Source organism: Mytilus edulis, chromosome 13 (genome assembly GCF_963676685.1).
Source record: "Mytilus edulis chromosome 13, xbMytEdul2.2, whole genome shotgun sequence".
In the NCBI taxonomy this organism is placed as follows: domain Eukaryota; kingdom Metazoa; phylum Mollusca; class Bivalvia; order Mytilida; family Mytilidae; genus Mytilus; species Mytilus edulis.
Genome location: NC_092356.1, coordinates 8,716,056 through 8,735,862, shown reverse-complemented (window position 1 = coordinate 8,735,862; position 19,807 = coordinate 8,716,056). Strand labels below are relative to the sequence as shown.

General features: G+C 31.6%; 1 protein-coding gene across 6 annotated transcripts in view; it reads left to right on the top strand.

Moving 5' to 3' along the window:
- The window catches only part of LOC139501896 (voltage-gated potassium channel subunit beta-2-like), a 76,535-nt gene that overhangs the window by 9,171 nt on the left and 47,557 nt on the right, over positions 1–19,807 (top strand). For 5 of the 6 annotated variants that reach the window (XM_071291197.1, XM_071291194.1, XM_071291196.1 and 2 more), the window contains exons 3-9: positions 2,124–2,278; positions 4,648–4,688; positions 8,045–8,088; positions 14,269–14,306; positions 14,857–14,936; positions 16,497–16,586; positions 17,458–17,501. In XM_071291197.1, the coding sequence (XP_071147298.1) occupies positions 4,648–4,688; positions 8,045–8,088; positions 14,269–14,306; positions 14,857–14,936; positions 16,497–16,586; positions 17,458–17,501 (337 nt within the window). In that variant the 5' untranslated portion in view covers positions 2,124–2,278. Of the gene's footprint in view, positions 1–819; positions 968–2,123; positions 2,279–4,647; positions 4,689–8,044; positions 8,089–14,268; positions 14,307–14,856; positions 14,937–16,496; positions 16,587–17,457; positions 17,502–19,807 lie in introns of those variants that run through there. The other variant, XM_071291193.1, reaches the window with a different exon arrangement.

Below are 19,807 nucleotides of genomic sequence, written 5' to 3'. Positions count from 1 at the left end.
GTTTAGTGTGACTATGTCAGTTTAAGATAAATAAATAATGGTTAGTCTATTTGGTATAATTATAATATAGCAATAGAAAATATCATTTCCATTAATACTAAATGGCTCTCTCCCACAGTTGTTATAATTTTGGAACTCTTACTTAGTCAACATGTCAAAGTTTGTGATATGGTCAGTTAAAGAGAAACATTTAGTACATGTATTCAGATGTATTGGCATATATCTCATTTCCATGGAATTCAATTGGCCATGCACCTTTAGTCATGATTCATTGACTTTGAATGTACAGTCAAACCTGTTTAAGGGACCACCTGTATCAAGCAAAATCCTGTGTTAAAATACCATCATTTTTTTTATCCCTCTGTAGTACATTTCATATAAACTGAACCTGTATTAAACATGTTAAACATGTTAAAAGACCACCTGTCTTAAGAGAACCTTTTTTCTCTCCCTTAAGTGGTCTCTTAACACAGGTTTGACTGCAATAGTATAATTGCCATTTAAATTCAAAGAGTTTTAATACCTCTCTTCTACCACAGCCTTATAACACTAACTAAAATCTGAGAACCTTAAAAATAATCCAAAGGTGTGAATAAAAATTTAAGAATATGTGAAAATGCATTTCAAAACTTTTGAAGAAACTATTCTTCAAGCTAGATATCTCATTCTCAGTAGCAATCACAATCAATTTCAACATGTGGTAAATGCAGGTTATTACAAATGCATTAAAGAACCAGATCTGAGCCAATTTACTTCTCTAAGTACAAAGGAATAATGTTAGGCCAGTTGCATTCCCTCTAATTATTAGCAGTAAGATATTAATTTGACAATAAAAAGAGATGATATTATCAGCTAATTGCTCTGTTGACATGGTGTTTCTGACATCATTTCAATCAAACATTTGGCACATCATCAGGAGGAGGTAATTCTCAGTGCTGCTACATGTTCATCAATTATGTTTTAACAGGTAGGATATTTTTTTATTTCTAGCATAATAGAGACATGTAAAAAAAAATTATTATTATCTTTATTTGCAAAACATACAAAAACCAATTTTGGTTGTGGCAAATACATTGACAAACAAACATAATGAAACATAATGAAAACTCGACAATATTATAAGAAATATGATAAAAACAGTTACTGTTCTCCTTTCCTCAGTTCTAATGACTCTTTAATAAAAGAAACAACTGCTTTTACATCATTTGGTGTTGATGGATTAAGTATTATCATGAGTTTATCAGTAAAATTAAGTGTATTAAAATTATTATTGACTTGTCTATATGCAATAGTTATCGTGTTTAGAATTTACATTAAACTGATTTGTGGGTAGACTATAAGGTTTATTTATAGGTGTACCACATCTATCTACTCTTTTTTTATTATCTATACTGGTAAATTTCTCTTTTCTGGGTTTTGCCTAAATTTTTCATATGTGATATTTATAATAATACCCCTCCCTTTAGGAGTAAAGACTCTTTTTCAAACTTCTTTTCTGTCTTTTTTCCATCCATTTTCAAACAAATTAGGTTATATTGTAATTGCCCAGCAAATATTAAATAAAAAATGCTAGTATCATCCATAGTTTAATAGAGTAAATGAAAAATACAGATATTTTTGTTTTGGTATTAATGGATTGCTGTTGACATTAACATATACTGGAGGTCTCATTGGGGGGTTCCGATCTCGGATCCCTCTTACTGTTTTGTCAGATTCCTGTATCCCTCCTACACTATGTACCTAAGCAATTCTCATTTTTTTGTCATTTCCCGGGTCCCGCTAGACCTCATTTCCCGTTTTCAAGACACAATAATTTGACTTTCACGTGTCACGCTTATAAAAAATCGGCAATCCTGCGTCATGCTTAGACCCCAATGAGACCCACTATACTGAAGCATCTCATTTTATTCATAGAGAATATAGCTTCATTCTACTGATGGATTGTGCAGGAAATCTGTCTTGAAAGATTTGGTGATTAAGACTTGGCAATTGTCACCTCAAAGATCGTTAATATGTTGATCTATCTGGAAAGTAATTAGAGGTGATGTTCTGTTGACAAATATATTGCACCATCTATGATCACACCAATGTTAATATATTATTGATTTCTTTGTATTTTCTAGATTAAAACAAGATCAGCCATTCATAATTGATTGTATTCAATTTTGTACAAGAGACATTTACATCATAGCAAACCACACATTGAAGGTTCAATTAGAAGCGAAAGATATATCAATCATAAAATGCTGAGTTAGGAATTTCCAGAAAACTTATTTTGGTGAGTAAATCTTTGTTTGATTAATAATAACTGCAATACTACCAGATGTTTGATACAGCTTTTATTGTTTCATGGCTAAAGTGGGACATTGCTCAATTTTTAGCTCACCTGCCCAAAAAGGCTAAGGGAGCTTTTCTCATCACTTGGCTTCTTTTGTCTGTCATCCCTCTATAGTAGTGTTGTCAAATCATACACTTTTGCCTATAAACCTGTTACTCGGATAATCATTCGACCGATTAACCGGTTAACCGGTAGTTTAAGTTGATGTTTGAAGACCTTATCTATAGTACCCTACACATACATATAAGAAGATGTGGTATGAGTGTCAATATGACAACCTTCCATCCAAGTCATACATTTACGTTTTTATAATGCGATGAATTGAAATTTGTCCTTTGGTATTATATGGCTTATCCATGAAGATTCCTGGCGAACTTTGACTTTTAATAATCATATACACCGTATTAACCATGGCATTTGTACTAATTTTAGACTGTTCAATAAAAATAAAACCTTCTTGATCTCGTAGAGTTTGATATGTCTGAAACCGATGATTCTTTCATTTTCTCTTTTTGTCCCCGAAAATAATTTTGAGTGTTTCAATATGAAATGATTAAGCCAAAGCTTGTTACTCGTACTATATATATATCAAGTATACATTGATAACATTCACATTGGTTTGCACTTCACAATTTTGAAGTTAGCATTTTGTTCATTAAAGTATGCCTTGCACGACGGAGATTGCACATTCAGATATAGGTCTACACAATAAAAGAACAGAAATGAAATAATGAAGTAAATCGTAAAATTTAATTGTATTACTGATTAAAGTTACTGTTAAAAAAACATAAAATTGAGAAAGGAAATGGGGAATGTGTCAAAGCGACAACAACCCGACCATAGAGCAGACAACAGCCGAAGGCCACCAATGGGTCTTCAATGTAGCGAGAATTCCCGCATCCGTAGGTGTCCTTCAGCTGGCCCCTAAAAATATGTATACTAGTACAGTGATAATGGACGTCATACTTAACTCTGAATTATACACAAGAAACTAAAATTAAAAATCATACAAGACTAACAAAGGCCAGAGGCTCCTGACTTGGGGCAAGCGCAAAATTGCGGCAGGGTTAAACATGTTTATGAGATTTCAACCCTCCCCCTATACCTCTAGCCAATGTAGACTATACTAATTATGTTTCCTTACTATCTTGCCCAGAGCAGAGAGACAAGTTCTAATTAATTTTATATTTTTGGATTAACAATAGCAATCAATATACTGGACAATTGATCTGTCAAATTAATTACCACGACGACAATTTTTAAAGAAAACACAACTATTTAATGATTTCAATACAAATTTATATCAAATCTATCAAAATTGGAAAAAAAGTCCAGTTAACTGGTTAGCATTTTTGGTAATCTGTATTTGGTCGTTCAAACGGTTAACCGGTTAACCATTGACAACACTACTTTATAGTCAATTTTAATAAACTTTTTGTAAATTTTTATCTTCTCCTGAAATTATCAAGACAAATTTAACCAAATTTTACCACAATCTTCATTATGGTATTTAGTTTAAAAAATTTTATCCCATGACCCAACCTGTTAATTAATATGGCCAACATGGCTAAAAATTGAACATAGGGGTAAAAATGCAGTTTTTGACTCATATCTCTGAAACTAAAGCAAAAGTATAATGGTTGCATTATTTCATGCATCAAATGTAAACAAACAAAAAAGGTGAGCGAAACAGGCTACTTAGATACTATAGGTGGATTAGGTTTCCTGGTATGTGCTGCAATAAGTCCCCAATTTCCATGGTTCACCGGCAGGGTAAGCATGGTAAGGTGTCCTTTGATATTGATAACATGCATCTGTATTTTTTTGTCATTTTTAAGGGGTGGGATTGAGTGGGGTGGGGAAAGTAGGACGATATTGATTCTACCTTCTGCCTGCTTTAAGAATTTATCAGCTATTGGTTCTTACTTACACTTATACTCCATTTTAATTACAATTACCATTACAGAAAGTGCAATTTACAATGTTGTCTGCTCTATTGTCGGGTTGTTGTCTCTTTGGCACATTCCCAATTTCCATTCTCAATTTTAATCCTATAAAATTACAAAAGAAGCATAACATTTTTATACTACAATCATAAAGTTATGAGCTTTAGCAAATTTATCCTTTATTTTCCTATGTATTGTTGTGCAGTTGTAATGAGAAGCATGTCGAATCTTATTGAGAAAATACTGTCTGATTTAAGAATGCCTGGTAATTGATTTCAGCTTATCAAAAGTACAGATTTTAATAAAACATACATGCAATGTAATTATTTAAATTTTAATATCATTTTTTTTTTTTAATTTCAGATGTCTACTAAAATGAGTACCAATTCCCTGGTAAATTACAGGTTAGTAAAATCCAATGTATATATATTGTACCTCCATTTGGAAGGAAATACCAAATTGAAGCAGGTGTTTTTAATTGAGGTACATATTTTTATAAGCCAATTCTTAGTAAACAGTGATATTTCAAAGAGCAATCTCTTCTGCATAGGAAATGGTTTTGCTTTCTTAGAAAGAGCAAAGAGAAAGCCTGCATTGAATATTGATGTACTTGTAGACCTGACCAAAAATGTTAGAAAATTTACTTAGATTTTATGCAAATTATATAATTTCAAAGAAAAGTAGAAGTTGACTTTACTTGAAGTCTTTGATTAGAATCAGTTTAACAATAACAAAGTAGTCAGTGGAGAGAGTCAGATAGCTTAAACAATACCTAAGTGTGTTGTAATTACAATGTATATCTCTAGGTGTCTGTTTCTCTACAATGATTGGCATGTTTTGACAGCTTTGATGTTAATTTCATCCATGTAACCTACATGTGTTGATGGTTATATATAACTGAGGAATGATATTCTAGAACCTGCTCAGTTTTTGCTTTTTACAATGTCATTTGGTATGCTTTCTCTATTATTGATTTTAATGTCTATCCATTAATAAATGTTGGCATCATATTGTATTTTAACATTGAATTGCAAATATGATTAAATTGAGAATGGACATGGGGAATGTGCCAAAGAGACAACAACCCGACCATAGAAAAAACAACAGCAGAAGGTCACCAACAGGTCTTCAATGTAGCGAGAAATTCCCGCACCCGGAGGCATCCTTCAGCTGGCCCCTAAACAAATATATACTAATTCAGTGATAATGAACGCCATACTAATTTCCAAATTGTACACAAGAAACTAAAATTAAAATAATACAAGACTAACAAAGGCCAGAGGCTCCTGACTTGGGACAGGCGCAAAAATGCGGCGGGGTTAAACATGTTTGTGAGACCTCAACCCTCCCCCTATACCTCTAGTCAATGTAGAAAAGTAAACGCATAACAATACGCACATTAAAATTCAGTTCAAGAGAAGTCAGAGTCTGATGTCAGAAGATGTAACCAAAGAAAATAAACAAAATGACAATAATACATAAATAACAACAGACTACTAGCAGTTAACTGACATGCCAGCTCCAGACTTCAATTAAACTGACTGAAAGATTATGATTTCATCATATGAACATCAGGCACAATCCTTCCCGTTAGGGGTTTAGTATCATACCATCATAACATATATACGAGAAGAACATAACCTGTGTCATGCCAACAACTGGTTTTTGAATAAATGTGTTTAGTTCCGATGCAAAAGACCCTATAAGTGAATCAATATTAACGCCAAAATATGCAATCTTTAATGACCTGACAATAGTATCGTAACTATATCCCTTCTTAATAAGTCTATTCAAAGGTTTTGTTAGTTTTTGAGGTGAATACTGACACCTTTGTGCTTTATAAAGAATATTTCCATAAAAAATTGGATGTGAAATACCTGAACGTATAAGAAGTCTGCATGTTGAGCTATATTTACGAATTATGTCCTTATACCTATGATGAAATTTAGTAAATGTTTTGACTAGTTTGTGATATCGAAAACCCTGGTGTAATAATTTTCCAGTTATACATAAATTTCTCTCGTTAAAATCTAAAACATTGTTACATACACGAGCGAATCGTACAAGTTGAGATATATAAACACCGTAAGATGGTGACAAGGGAAAGTCACCATCTAAAAATGGATAATTAACGATAGGAAATGAGGCTGAATTCTATAAAATTCGTTATAGGTGTATAATGTGAGAGTACCAAAATTGCACCTATTTTGACAGTTTTTCCACCAACATTTTTTATGATCCTGACAAAAGTTCCCATTTTGTTTTTATTTTGTAGACCTATATATATATCCTAATTTACTATGTAGTTACACCAGTATAATTTTGTATTCAATCATTGAAAAATGGATTTGAACTGATCTCAAAAAGACCAATGATTCTGTAATGAGGGCTCAGTAATCAAATTGCATCCATGATTAAATTCACATCCTTAAAAATTGATAAACAGATGTTTGCCTATATTTCTTCAAATATTTAGAACAATTTGACATTAGTCTATACTTAGTATTCATTTTTAACCGGATTTTTGTGACAAAAATGTCGGTTATTGATTTGGGGATGTACAGCGGGCGGGCAGGTGGGCGGCAACCAAATGTTGTCCGTGCATTTACTCATGAACCGTTCATTCAAAATTTTAATATGTTGTTACTGACAACAAAATGAAGGTCAAGTTCAAGAATGACGATTTTGACTTTTACCGTTCAGGAGTTATGGTTCTTGAAAGATTGAAAAATGGGATTTCCAGTAGTGTCCGTGCATTTACACATGAACTGTTCAACCAAAGCTTCCCAAATTTTAATATGTTGTTACAGATGACAAAATGGATATCAAGTTCAAGAATGAGGATTTTGACTTTTACGGTTCAGGAGTTATGGTTCTTGAAAGATTGAAAAATGGTGTTTCCAGTCGTGTCCATGCATTTACAAATGAACTGTTCAACCATTTAAGCTGCCCAAATTTTAATATGTTGTTACTGATGACAAAATGGAGGTCAAGTTGAAGAATGACGATATTGACTTTTACCGTTCAGGAGTTATGGTTCTTGAAAGATTGAAAAATGGGATTTCCAGTCGTGTCCGTGCATTTACTCATGAACTGTTCAACCAAAGCTTTTCAAATTTTAATATGTTGTTACTGATGACAAAATGGAGGTCAAGTTCAATAATGTCGATTTTGACTTTTACCGTTCAGTAGTTATGGTTCTTGAAAGATAAAAAAATGGCGTTTCCATTCATGTTGTTGCATTTACTCATGAACCATTCAACCTAAGCTCTTTCAAATTTTAATATGTTGATACTGATGACAAAATGGAGGTTTTATTTGATATTGACGATTTACACTTTCACCGTTCATCAGTTATGGTTCTTGTGATATTGCCAGGACACAAATAAATGTTAATTAATCCGGTTTGCTGTCGTTGTGACAGCCTCTTGTTTTAGAAATGGATGTTTGCTCATTTTTTAAATGATGACTTTTTGTGAACGTCCTGACTGTACTATGACGTTATATATAAACCAGCTTATTCTAACCAGATATGTGTACTCATAAGGCTGAATTCTAAAAAGGTGTTTGCATATATTTGGCTGAATTCTAAATAGTTATTTGCACATTATACCAACTAGAATAGCACATTTTAAAATAACTGATATAGATTCTTTCTCACATGTAATATGTGATTTGCACCACCTATAAAAAATCACCAACATTTGGTTTCCTGTGAGAAATAATTATTTTGAACAATGATAATTTTTGTTCATTTCAGGTACCTTGGGAAGTCTGGCCTGCGAGTATCTTGTGTAGGTCTAGGTAAGTTCTAATCTAGTCTGTAAAGGGTAAATGATCTGCAAAATATTGATTCTTCCCATTCTAGAACAGGTTTTTCCAAAATTTGATATGATTCTTTTGTTTATCTATGTATCATTGTCATTTTGCTTAATTTCTTTTGTTACCTTTTTTTAAATTGGACTTATGAGTTCTTTTAAGCTGAGTTTTACTGTGCATATTTGTATGTGTTTCTTCATTCTACAGTGGCTAGAGGTATAGAAAAGGGTTGAGATCTTACCAAACATATTTAACCCTCCACATTTTTGTGCCTGTCCCAAGTCAGGAGCCTCTGGTCTTTGTTAGTTTTGTATGCTTTTTAGCTCACCTGGCCTAAAAGGCCATGTGAGCTTTTCTCATCACTTGGCGTCTGTCGTCGTCGTCGTCGACGTCGTCGTCGTCGTCGACGTCGTCGTCGTCGTCGTCGTTAACAATTTTTCAAACATCTTCTCCTCTGAAACTACTGAATGGATTTGAATGAAACTTAACATGATTGTTCCTTAGTATATCCTGCACAAAATGTGCGCTTCGATTTTTGATCCGTCAAAAAACATGGCCGCCGTTACTTAAAATAGAACATAGGGGTCAAATGCAGTTTTTGGCTTATATCTCAAAAACGAAAGCATTTAGAGCAAATCTGACATGGGGTAAAAATGTTCATTAGGTCAAGATCTATCAGCCCTGAAATTTTCAGATGAATCAAACAAACCATTGTTGGGTTGCTGCCACTTAATTGGTAATTTTAAGGAAATTTTGCAGTTTTTGGTCATTATCTTGAATATTATTATAGATAAAGATAAACTGTAAACAGCAAAAAAGATCAGCAAAGTAAGATCTACAAATAAGTTAATATGACCAAAATTGTCAATTGACCCCGTAAGGGGTTATTGTCCTTTAATGACAATTTTTCACAATTTGTTCATTATATTTGCTAACTTTAAAAAATCTTCTCCTCTGAAACTACTGAATGGATTTGGTTAAAACTTAGCATGGTTGTTCCTTAGATTATCCTGCACAAAGTGTGTGCTTTGATTTTTGATCCGTCAAAAAACATGGCCGCCGTTACTTAAAATAGAACATAGGGGTCAAATGCAGTTTTTGGCTTATATCTCAAAAACGAAAGCATTAAGAGCAAATCTGACATGGAGTAAAAATGTTCATTAGGTCAATATCTATCAGCCCTGAAATTTTCAGATGAATCAAACATCCAATTGTTGGGTTGCTGCCACTTAATTGGTAATTTTAAGGAAATTTTGCAGTTTTTGGTCATTATCTTGAATATTATTATAGATAAAGATAAACTGTAAACAGCAAATATGATCAGCAATGTAAGATCTACAAATAAGTCAATTTGACCAAAATTGTCAATTGACCTCTTTAGGAGTTATTGCCCTTTAAAGACTTTTTTCACAATTTGTTCATCATGTTGACTTACTTTAAAAAATCTTCTCTTATGAAACTGCTGTATCAATTTCAGCCAAACTTAGGCTAAATGAGTTTCAGAGTATCTAGTATAAATTTTATATTTCATTTCCTTGTATGTCAAGAAACATAGCACCTATGGCTAAAATAGAACATAGGAGAAAATGATTTTTTTTTGCTTTTGAAGAAAATAGGACGATTCAAAGAACATTTAATTAAATTGAAAAGCCAAAATAATCATTGATGAGAGATTAAACCAAAAAAATTCAGGTGAGCGATTCAGGCTCTTGAGAGCCTCTTGTTTTAATTTTAGTTCATTTATATGTTTTGGAGTTTAGTGTGATGTCCATTTTCACTGAACTAGTCCACAATTATATAAAGGCCTGCCAGCTGAGGACCACCCGCAGTTGAGGATTTTCTCATGGAGTTGAATACCCATCTGTGGCCTTTGGTTGTTGTCTGCTCTTTGGTCGGGTTTTTGTCTCTTTGACATATTTTCCATATCAATGCTCAATTTTATGATAGCGTTTTCTGTACTTTTGTAAATATATAATGTGGACTTTCCTTCTGCCATTATTATTCAAGTTCTTGTCATTAATACATGAGATTTTAATTTCAATTTATGAATGAACTGCTTGTTTGCCCATACATGTACTCTGAATTCATCAAAATGTTGAATAAAGATTTTAATTTCGATTTTATGAATGAACTGTTTGCATTGTTTGCCTTAAGACAAGTACTTTGAAATCTTCAAAATGTTGAATAAAAGATTTTAATTTCGATTTTATAAACAAACTTCTTGTTTGTAAATACAAGTGTACTTTTAATTCATCAAAATTTTGAATGAAGTAAGAAATATCTTCTCACGTTCCTAGAAACTAAAAAAAACAATATGACTTCATATTTGGTCAGATGAGACATTGGCTTACAGTAGGAAATTGATCAAATTCCATTCATTTTCTCAATTGTTTCTTTGAAATATTTAGTTATTATGTTTTCTTGCTTTGAATTTCAACAGATATAAAACAGAAACAATTTGGATATTTCCCAACATTTATATTTATATTCTGTTATGACATCTTCAGTAGATTGAAGAATGATTTCAGATTACAGTTTTGTAGAAATTTTACAACCTCTATTAAGTAGGTATTTTATGTTCTTCAGTTGCAATGTAATCTTCCTTTTATTCATTTTACGACAGCTTAACTATTAACATATCACACAGATAATGATGATTTTCTATGTTAATGTCGTTATAAATAATCAACAGTTTAATTGAGTGTCTCAAGATGCATCAACAAGTACTCTAGCAGTTTTATTACTGGAAAATAAGCTCAAAACTTTTGATATATGAAATAATAACTTTATAAAAGTTAGAAGATGTGCTATGATTGCCAATGAGACAACTCTACATCAAACACCATATGATGTAGAAGCAAATGTAGATCTACATCAATAAGTAAAACCCATGCTACAAATCTTTTTTATCATTATTATAAAATTGAGAATGGAAATGGGGAATGTGCCAAAGAGACAACAACCCGACCATTGAAAAAAACAACAGCAGAAGGTCACCAACAGGTCTTCAATGTAGCGAGAAATTCCCGCATCCAGAGGCGTCCTTCAGCTGGCCCCTAAACAAATATATACTAGTATTATATATAAAACTATATTAGTTTTGATACCATAATGTTAGCTGATTAAGGAATAGAAAGCAGGGAAATGGACTGATTGAGTTAAGCCTTTCTAATTGATATTTTATAATGTGTCTTTCTAGGTTGTGATGTTACACTATTGTTTCAGATAAGGGTGATGGTTTGGTACCATTAAAACATTTAATCCTGCTGCAATAGTTTGTACCTGTCCTACCTAAGTCAGGAATCTGATGTTCAGTATAGTTGTGGTTCATAAGTGTTTCTTTATTCTCGTTTTTGATATAGACAACACGTTTGAATGGTTTTATACTAGTAATTTTTTGGGGCCCTTTATAGCTTGCTGTATGTGTTTATGTGTTAAGACCTTACCTTAACCTATAATAGTTAACTTTTATAAATTGTGACTCAGATGGATAGTTGTCTCATTGGCACTCATACCACATCTTCCTATATCTATTAGTTTATTACCTGTAAAAACAGAAGATACAGTCTGGGGTTAAAGCTTTTTACCATATCAAATACTTTGTTATAAACCTTCATAGGATTTTATGAAACTTGACCAGAAGCTTTGTTATGACTAAGAGATAATGTCTGATGCAAAGTTTTGAAATAAGTAAATGCATGGAAACTGTCATCAGCTGCAAATTTCTCCTTTTTATATATAGATTAAACTGTTGGTTTTCCTGTTTGAATGGTTTTACACTAGTAATTTTTTGGGGCTTTTTATAGCTTGCTGTTTGGTGTGAGCCAAGGCTCTGTGTTGAAGACCGTACCTTGACCTATAATGGTTTACTTTTATAAATTGTGACTTGGATGGAGAGTTGTCTCATTGGCACTCATACAACATCCTCCTATATCTATGTATTCTTTTGGTATCATAATGTTAGCTGATTAAGGATTAGAAAGTAGGGAAGCTCTCGGAAATTTATTGGAATAAGATATAGGATAAGTCTAGGAGGATAAATGCATTAGCTTTCCTTCATTACATAAAGAAATTGCTAATTGCTAACTTAAAACAACATTTAAGCTTTTAGTTACACATGTGAGGTTCAGAGATTATATTTAAGGTTTAGAGGCTTTATGTCTGATTACAGTCAGAAATAATTAAACTATTAAACATCTATGTGAAGTTACCTCACACACAGTGTAAAATAGAATTAAAAGTACAGGATTGTCTGAAGAAAATTGGTTGATGTTTTATTTATAGTTGGTGAAATTAGATGTATTTTAATACAGTTCTGTCAGTTAAATTTCAAGTTATAGTCTAATTAAATAAAACATGGTGCTCATGTAGTTAAACTGTTTAAAGTGTTCGAAAGTCTGGTAATTGTTCATTTTAAGAAGGTTTATGTACCTGCCTTTAGTCCGGAATATTGCCAATGGTTTTCTCTTTTTCTGGGTTTCATGGAAAGTTAGTTAATGTTATCAGGTGTTTTAAAAATTGTCTGAAATTTATTCTATAGTTGTTTAAGGTATCATGGCTTTTTAAAAAAATGTAGGTGTCTGTATATTGTTTATGGTGATGTGAAATGTGCTTGTGCTGCATGCTGAATGGCTGTCTTATAAATCTTTATGCAAATCTCATTCAATGTGTTTTTCACTTTTTATTACTTTTTTTAATTTAACTAGGTTAGCACTATGAGATATGATATTTCGGTGACAGAATATTTCATTAGAGGTTTATTTTTATTTTTTATGTACCAAATTAGGGTTTATATTAAGAAAGATGAGGGGTCACTTATTCTGTTGGGTTCTGGTCTGTATGTCTTATCCATTCTTCCGTCTTAGGAACCAGCTGCATGTGAGAATAATCAAACATACATGCAAGCAAAACAAACTTGATTTCCTCTGGATAATGAAAACTAATTAGATCAGAGCTGCAAAGTTTCAATACAATTGTGACTTTATTGCAACTATGAATATACTCTAATAAAAGTTAAAATCTAAATAATGATTTTGATGTTCCTCAGAGTGATGTTCACACAATTTCAAAATATTAACCAGGGCTACCAATTTTTGTTTATGTTAATTTACATAATTAAGGTTGAACTGAAATATTAATATGCCCATTATGAACTATTTATATTGTATTATTTTGTTTTACTAAATGATTGAGGATTCTTTATTTACAAACAAATTGTCTTTGAGTCCTTGACCTAGTTCTGAACATGAAGTGTAGCCAAACATCATACAGGTCAGATTACGGTCTGCTGCCAGTTTTGATCTATTTATAATTGTATTATCTACTTCTATGTGGTTAATAAACTGATAACATCGGCTTTCATCTATAACTTTCAATCAAAATCAACTATTTATAGTTAAAATCAACAACTGCTGCCAGAAATAGAAACTGGGGAATTTTTGGAACCATGTTACTGGTTTTTTTTAAGTTTATGTTTTGACCTATTTCATATTTCATAGCTTGTTAATATTTGTATATCTGTCAGTAACATTTTTAAGTATAAGCTAATCTTATAGGAGACAATCAATTTTTGCCAGAAATAGAAACAGGGGAATTGTTGATATTTGTATATCTGTCAATCATATTTTCTTTGTAAGGTAATCTTAAAGAAGAAGAAGACACAAGCAATCAATTGGTGATGTTGTTTTCACAGCTGTGTTTTGCCTTGATGTTTATACTTATTGTAGTAATATCAATATTGGTCATCAACATATAGATTTAACAGAGTCTGTGGTTAAAGAATATTTAGACATCATATTGTTAAACTTTTCTATTCTCATTTTACCACTCTACTGAGGGAAATCTAGAGTTTACTGTACTGTATGAAATTCCTAAATTCCTAAATAAATACAGAGGGGTGTCAAGGGGGGTATCTGCACGGCAGAACTAGAAATAAAATTGCCATTGCATAATGAAGGAACAATTAAAAATTTCTTCATGTTGATCTTTTTACCCATTTCATAAAATACGGTAAATAACGAACCTTTTTCACGGATGCATGTGAAATAAAGATGTCAAAACACGTTGCACGAAAAATAACCCTTTACAACCCTCAATAAAAATCATCACTAAACTTGTATGTTTATTTGGCTGCATTTTATTTACCTCTTTATATTTTTGTTTCAGGAACATGGGTGACCTTTGGAGGTCAGATTACGGATGAGGTTAGTACTTATATTGAGTCGTATAAATATTTCCATTTTTCCAGGATACAGAAAAATGAAGAATCAACTTGGAAGTTGAAACATTAAAAAAATCAGAATTCAAATTAGAAGAACTGACACTGAAATTAAAGAATATACTGCATACCAAATTAAAGAATATGCCGCATACAAAACTTGTGATTAAGAGGTGATATAATCATAGATTACAATAGGTTCTGCAATCAAAGAGTAACAAGCTATCTGTTTCATAACTTCATGATTTTAGCATAAATTTTTATTAGATAATTTCAAATAATTCAGGACTATTGAATATATTTGAGACATTGTTATGGTTCATTTTTTCAATATTTTTATTTTAGAGTTAGTGCCCTTGCATCACTTAAACATTGTGATTTGGGTTATAATGTATATATTTGTAAATCAAAATCTCCACACCACTTTGTTTATTTTTATTTTGTAAAGTGTCTTTTTAGATAAAATATATAACATTGCCACCAACAAAGAAACCAAATTTAAATTCGTATTTGCTAAAGTAAGTTTTGTACTTCAGATGGCTGAAGAGATTTTGACCTTAGCCTATGAAAGTGGAATCAATTTCTTTGACACAGCTGAGGTGTATGCAGCGGGAAAGTAAGTAGAACCACAATAGTTATTGCAGAAAAAGAACTGTTAAATCAGATATTTTCCTTGAGAATTTAATTTCATTTATAATATCATGGAAAGGAAATATCCACGAAAATTAAGACCCTCACAAAAATTTAACCTACATATAATATCACTTCCATTTACAGGAAACCTAGAAATTAAATCCCCATGAAATCTTATATAGAGACAAAACAATGAAATTTTAACCCCACAAAAATTAATGTTTTGACAGTAAAACAAACAAAGTGTACATTACTGTCATACAATAGTAGTGGTTGTTTATTTCAACTTAACTTTGTCTTTGTATATGAACATTATAAAGCCATTGATTCACAGTTTTCAGTATTCATCACTTTAATGTCTTGCTCACTAACCTGTTCAACAATAAAGCAAAAAAAAAACCCACAAATTTTAAGTTCTGACCCAAAGATTTTGACAAAAAATACATTTGAATGGAAAACTTATTTTTCCATGACAGTTTACTTTTCTGAGATAACATGCCTACACATTTCATACTTAGTAGGACTGTTTGTCATTACTTGTACTTTAAAATACTATACCACTTTTTGAATCCTTAAGGTGGTACCAAACACCCTGACTAAAATTTATTTGGCTCATTTAATTTTCATAAAATTTTGGCAAAATAATAAATTGACCTTTGAAAAAATATAAAAGATTTAAAAAAAATTAAACCACACCCTTTATTTGAAAATTTTCATTGGATATATAGCCGAATAACTAACACAAATTTTGATCATTGAGAAGTTAAGTATTGCCTTGACAACCCAATGTAATTAAAACGTTGAGTTGAGTTTTATGGAGTTATCTCCCTGTAGTGTTATGTACCTCCTTAATTGTTGTAATAGACATTTTTTGTACTTGACAATACTATAATACTTTTTGAATTCTTAATTGCTGTAATAGAGATGGGACTTTAGGAATTTATCCTGTTTTTCCAAAGGAAAATTCCAGATAAAATGGTGGCACATGGCATGGAGCTGCTGACAATTTTCAGGCTTTAACTTATTTCAAAAGACATCAGACATTATCTCTTAACCCTTTCACAGATAGCTGCCCTGACAGAAGCTTTTCTGGCATGATGGCTTCCCCTTCCTTGGCCACTATGACTCAAGTGGGAGATCTTCTTAATAAATATCAATAAAATCTTGTCTGTAGTTATCTTGTCTTAATTGTGAATCCTGATAAACCAGGATTTGTCAGCAAAAGGGTTTACTATAACAAAGCTTCTGCTTAAGTTTCATAAATCCTATGGAGGTTTATAACAAAGTATTTGATGTGTAAAAAGCTTTAACCCTAGACTGTATCTACTTGTTTTACAGGTAATAAACTAAGTTCATTAATCATTGAAAAATGGTAAATGAAAAATAAATATTTTAATATTTTTGCTCTCTATCTATATGATGAACCAGCCCATGCAGTTGCCAACCATCTAATTTAGGATTGCTGTGTCTCACTTCTGGCATGCTCGACAAAAAATATCACAATTATTCTAATCCTTCTAATATTCTATTTTTGCTATTTCAGGGCAGAAATCCTGTTGGGAAAAATATTGAAAAAGAAAACCTGGAGAAGGTCAAGCTATATTATATCAACAAAACTATACTGGGGTGGAAAGTAAGTTTATACATTTTGCTCTGTGTATGGTGTGGCACCTTGACTTCAGCAAATATATAAGGAGTGAAATGAAAAGTTGATGTGAATTTATAGTAAATCAGGGACACAAAATATGTTTTACAAATATTTGCCTGATTTACAATTAAACTAAGCAGGAAAGACCAATAGATTAGAAAGCCAAAAATATGAAATATTTGATGTAATAAAAAAACCCAAAACAGGACTCCCAAAGCTCACTAAATGTAAAATTTGCCTGCTTAGTTTTAGCTCAATTATGTGATTGTCTTAACTGACATTTTATAAACATATAAACTGCCATAGGTATCCAACACTTATTGATTGAATGATTGGTGGTGTTTAAAAAACAGAGGCGGATTTAGTGGGGGGGGGGGGGTCCCGTGCCCCCCCTTTTTGGGAAAAAAATTGGTTGCTTATATGGGGAATCATTGAAGCGTGACTGGAGCGGTCCCCCTCTGAGGTCAGTCAGTGGGCCCCCCACTTATGAAAATTTCTGGATCCGACACTGAAAATAAAGCCACTTCTAAGCGCCACTTTTAGGCTATTTCATGCCAATCAGTTTTAATGGGTTTAGGAACTGGAGTTCCTAGAGAAAACCACCAACCTTTGATAGGAAAACTGACAATCCTAGTCAATTAAGATTGGAGTTGAGTGCATCAACCAAGAGGGGTTTAGAAATCTCAACCTCAGTGTTGAATGGATATAGATTACAGTAGTAGAACTACTTAGACCACTTGGCAACTGAGGCCCCTTTATCTAACACTGTAGAATGATAACTATTTGGTAGCTGAACATGAAAAAATATCCAGATAGATAGTTTTAAAATCTTTTATTTTTGATGATTTCATTTCAGAGCAGAAACAGAAAAGGGCTTGTCAAGAAAGCATATTATTGAAGGTAAGATCATAGTTTATAAAATTATTCTGCTCATTCCACTACATTGTAACCTGCCTAATCTGACACCAGAGTATTCCAACTTCCTGCTTAACCAACACATATTCATGGTCCCAAAATATACCTATTCAACCGAAAAAAAATAAATATTCTGACACCCTGCTAAATCTGACACTTTTTCTCTGGTCCCCCAGTGTGTCAATTAACACAGGTTACACTGTATCTTACATTAGTCCTCGCATTGAGTTTATATAAGCAATTATTTTAAAGATAAACAATCATAAAACATTTAGAAGATTCCTAAATTTCCGCCCGAGAATTGTTAATTGAATCTGAAATAGTTTTCATAAATCATGCTATAATTTGTGGTGCATTTTCAGATTCAATTAACAAATCTGGGGCGGAAATTTAGGAATCTTCTAAATGTTTTATGATTGTTATCTTTAAAATAAATAATACATTGATCCCTGCATCAACAGCCAGTTTTATAGAATTGTTTACTATGAAAATTTGTAATGGGGGGGGGGTCTGAATTTCTTACTGTATAAAGTTGAGTCTGTGTATGATTGTTTTATAAAGGATGAAAGACCAGTAATTCACTATAGATAGATATTTTTATTTTAAAGTACAACTTGGTACATATACATGAAACACAATATATAACAATGTTAAACATAAGCAGTCAATTCACATGTATATTTATACCAACAAGCCTTTAAAGGCGTATGATGCACTGTCATTTATATTCAAAAAATTATATGAATAAATTTCAAATCCATTAATCCTTATATTATATTAGAGGCTCAATTCTTATTAGATACAATGTAGTTTCGATATATCAGTTGTGTTTAATAATTAAATGAAAAAATAAGTAACTTAATAATTTTTGGTCTGATAATGTAAGGGTTGTACATGAAAAATTTGAGTTGTCTCTCTTTGTACGTATCTACATTATATTAAGGGGGAAAACAATAGAAATTGAAATTAAAGATAAAAGAGAATTTATCACCTAGAATTTACTAAATTCTGACAGTTGATCTATATAATAGTCATTTGCTGTGCAAGCAAAATAGTGTGTAAACACTATGGCTAATATTTGAAAATGTAAACAGGTGCATGTAAATGCATACAAGTAAAAAATTTGACACTATTTATCACAATAAGTACATAACAGCATGTTTAACAATGAGCTAACCAGACCCTACTTAGTACAATGCAGCTCTTATAAAAATATATAAAAAAATTATTACAAAGAGAGACAACTCAAATTTTCCATGTACAACCCTTACATTATCAGACCACAAATTATTAAGTTACTTATTTTTTTTATTAAAATGACTAGAGTTTGTATAAATGTCATGAATGTGTAGTTTGTTCTTTTCATCTTGGTGTTACTTTGGGTTATCCCCCTTTATCAAAATTGAAAATTTGACATTTGTTTCATTTATTTGGATGTATTTTGTTTGCTTTTTTCTTTTTTTAAAGATAACTTTGTTAGTGTATACAGTGCTTCTATTTGGGTTAAAGTGAATTTGTATTATTGTGTATATCATCGTCTCATGTGTGCCTGTTCCAGTGATCATACATGTATATTCCACAAAGTGTTTGGTCTTGAGTTACATAGTAGTTTAAAACAATTCAAGCTTTTTTCAAATGTAAAATGATTGACCTTACAAATATTATATACAAATTGTATGCACTGTAAATTTTGATATGTAACATCTCTAACTTTAACATCTCTATTAAAATTTACATTGCATTCACATTACCAAAAAAAAAATCAGAGTTTCAGTTTTGGAGGTTTAGTTACCTCATTTATTAATAAAATGATATTGCAAAAGAAACGTTTCTGAAGAGTAATCTTGTGAACAATTTACAGTTTGGTATTAGTAAGCATAATACATTTATCAATTTAAACCTTTATCTTAAAAAGGAATGTTTACACCAAATAATATCGAACTACAACATATTTAACTTGCAACCTATCAAAGTTTAACAAAATTTACTTTTGTCTTTCTTTTTTTTCCTGAAAAAAAGTGTTTACATGAATATGAACTATATCTTTCAAAGACCTTTTTGATAATGATCTGTTGAATACAACTATCAGAGATACAGTTGAATACAACAGATCATTATCAAAAAGGTCTTTGCAAGACATATTTCATATGTATGTAAACTCTTTTAAGCTCAAATGGCTTAAGGTGGTATGGGAGTCTAAAATAAAAATGATAGAATTTGTTCATACTTTGCCAAAATGTAGTATCTATTGATACATGTTAAAAAATATTATAAAAATGATAGGTCACCGT